Genomic DNA, 1,949 nt, shown 5'->3' with positions numbered 1-1,949 from the left:
AGTCGTCCGTTTCCTTCCATATTCCTAGTGTTTTTCCAGATATATTTTGATGGCATAGATGCTTTTTAAGGGCAAAAAGCCAAAGAATTTGTTTCAAACCATTTCCAGATCTTGATGTCAATCGCATTTTTAACGGGTTTTGGCCCAATTACTTTGCAGTTCTCTGCGTAGCTAGAGCTTAGTGACATGACACAATTTGGCTGGTCATTTGCAAAAGCAAGAAAGAAGTTGGGGCCCAAGAGAGAACCATGGGGAGTTCCACGGTACATTGAAGAGTAATAGTCGGAACTTTCAATCTTTGAGCGTTGTGGTTGTCCTGTGAGATAGCTTTCTTCGAGCTTCAGACTTGCGCCGTGTACGGCGTACATCTGGAGCTTCTCTACAAGTTGAGTGTTTTTTTTGTCAAAGGCTTTTTGACAGTCAAAATAGAAAGAGATTAGATAGGAACAATTGACATTATCTTAATAAAAAAAAAGTCATGAATATAGTTTATATGGTTTGTTGATAATAGTCTCTGCCTTCGGAATCCGTGCATTTGATCGGAGAGCTGCGGTTAGATGACTATGAGGAGTTTGTCGAACAATTTTTCTCAAGTACTTTGAGACAATAGAAAGGAGGTTGATGGTTCGGTAGTTTGAGACTGCTTCGCCATCTCCATGCTTTGAGATTGGAGCACTCTCTAGTTTTCCTAGCACTGGGGTCAATTTGTTCTTTCGATAGTTGTTAAAATGGAATGCAAGCGAGTTGTTGGGGCTAGTTCAACTAAGAGGTCGTTGCCTATCCTGTTAGGTCCTTTTGCTTTCAGTTTTGTTGTGATAGTCGTTATAAATAATCTACCATTCCTTGTTCTTATTCCTGCATTTCTTTATGTGTTTGATATCGTGTATCTTTCAGAACCAACGTTGAGTTAAAGCTTTAAGACAAAGCCTGTTTTCCACTACAATTTAACTCAACGTTGTGAATGCCATGAAGTTCAAGCCGCCACAACTTCCTTCAAGTCCGACTCCAGAACAATGGCGCTGGTGGAAAGACTGTTTCTCCAAGGGATTGGATGTCAACAAAATCACAGAAGACGAACACAAACTGACCTTTTTGATTTCGCATGTAGGTTCGGATTTTTTGCCATCTTGGAACACGCTCCTTCATACAACGAGGCCATTTCCATACTGGAAAAGCACTTCAAGAAACCCACTAGGATCATATATGCCCGTCATCAGCTCCTCTCATGCCGTCAGAAATCGGATGAGTCTATTTCGGATTTCATCAATATATTGAAAATTCTACTGCAAAAGTGCGAATGCAAAGCCGTCAATATTCAGGAACATCAACAGCTCCTGATTCGGGACGCCCTCGTTGCGGGCGTGAGATCGGATATCATTCGCATGCGACTTCTGGAGCAAACGGACGAAGATGCAACTCTGGAGAATTGCATTTCACTTGCAAGCGCTATTGAACTGTCATCAGACTACAACCGAAGTTTTCGTGGAACTGAAGGACTGGACTCGTCTGTGTCATCATCGGAGGCGGCATCAGAGTTGTGCGCCACAGGTCGACCGCCAACTAGTACTGTCAATGAAGGAGGACAAGTTCGAAATAAATGCCAGTTTTGCGGACTTCGTGGCCATCCGCGACGAAACTGCCCAGCTTGGAACGACAGTTGTCATAAATGCCAAAAGAAAGGACATTGGGAGACTGCTTGTCGGAGCCAGCTGGCAGTAACACAACAAGCTCAGCCAGAATAGTCATCCGTTTCGGCACTGTCGTCGGTACTTCTCGCGGCCGGAGGAAGCTCCGATGCCTTCTACGCTTTGGTGAAGGTTGGGAAGAAGGAATTTCTCGGTCTTGTTGACTCTGGAGCATCGGAGTCATTCATTTCCTACGAAGCTGCACGTCAGTGTGACGGTAAAATAACTATGACAGCATCCGCTACTCAACTTGCAGACAAGACC

General features: G+C 43.9%; 1 protein-coding gene across 1 annotated transcript; it reads left to right on the top strand.

The window, feature by feature from the left end:
- Window positions 1–1,013: 1,013 nt before the first annotated feature.
- Window positions 1,014–1,742, top strand: LOC142345066 (uncharacterized). The gene has a single exon (XM_075397147.1). It carries the CDS (start codon window positions 1,014–1,016, stop codon window positions 1,740–1,742), a length of 729 nt encoding a protein of 242 aa, XP_075253262.1.
- Window positions 1,743–1,949: the final 207 nt, after the last annotated feature.

The sequence above is a fragment of the Convolutriloba macropyga genome, chromosome 8, assembly GCF_964194025.1.
Source record: "Convolutriloba macropyga chromosome 8, txConMacr16.3, whole genome shotgun sequence".
NCBI classification, from domain to species: domain Eukaryota; kingdom Metazoa; phylum Xenacoelomorpha; order Acoela; family Convolutidae; genus Convolutriloba; species Convolutriloba macropyga.
Note: the sequence above shows the minus strand (reverse complement) of the source record. Positions and strands in the feature narration are given on the sequence as shown.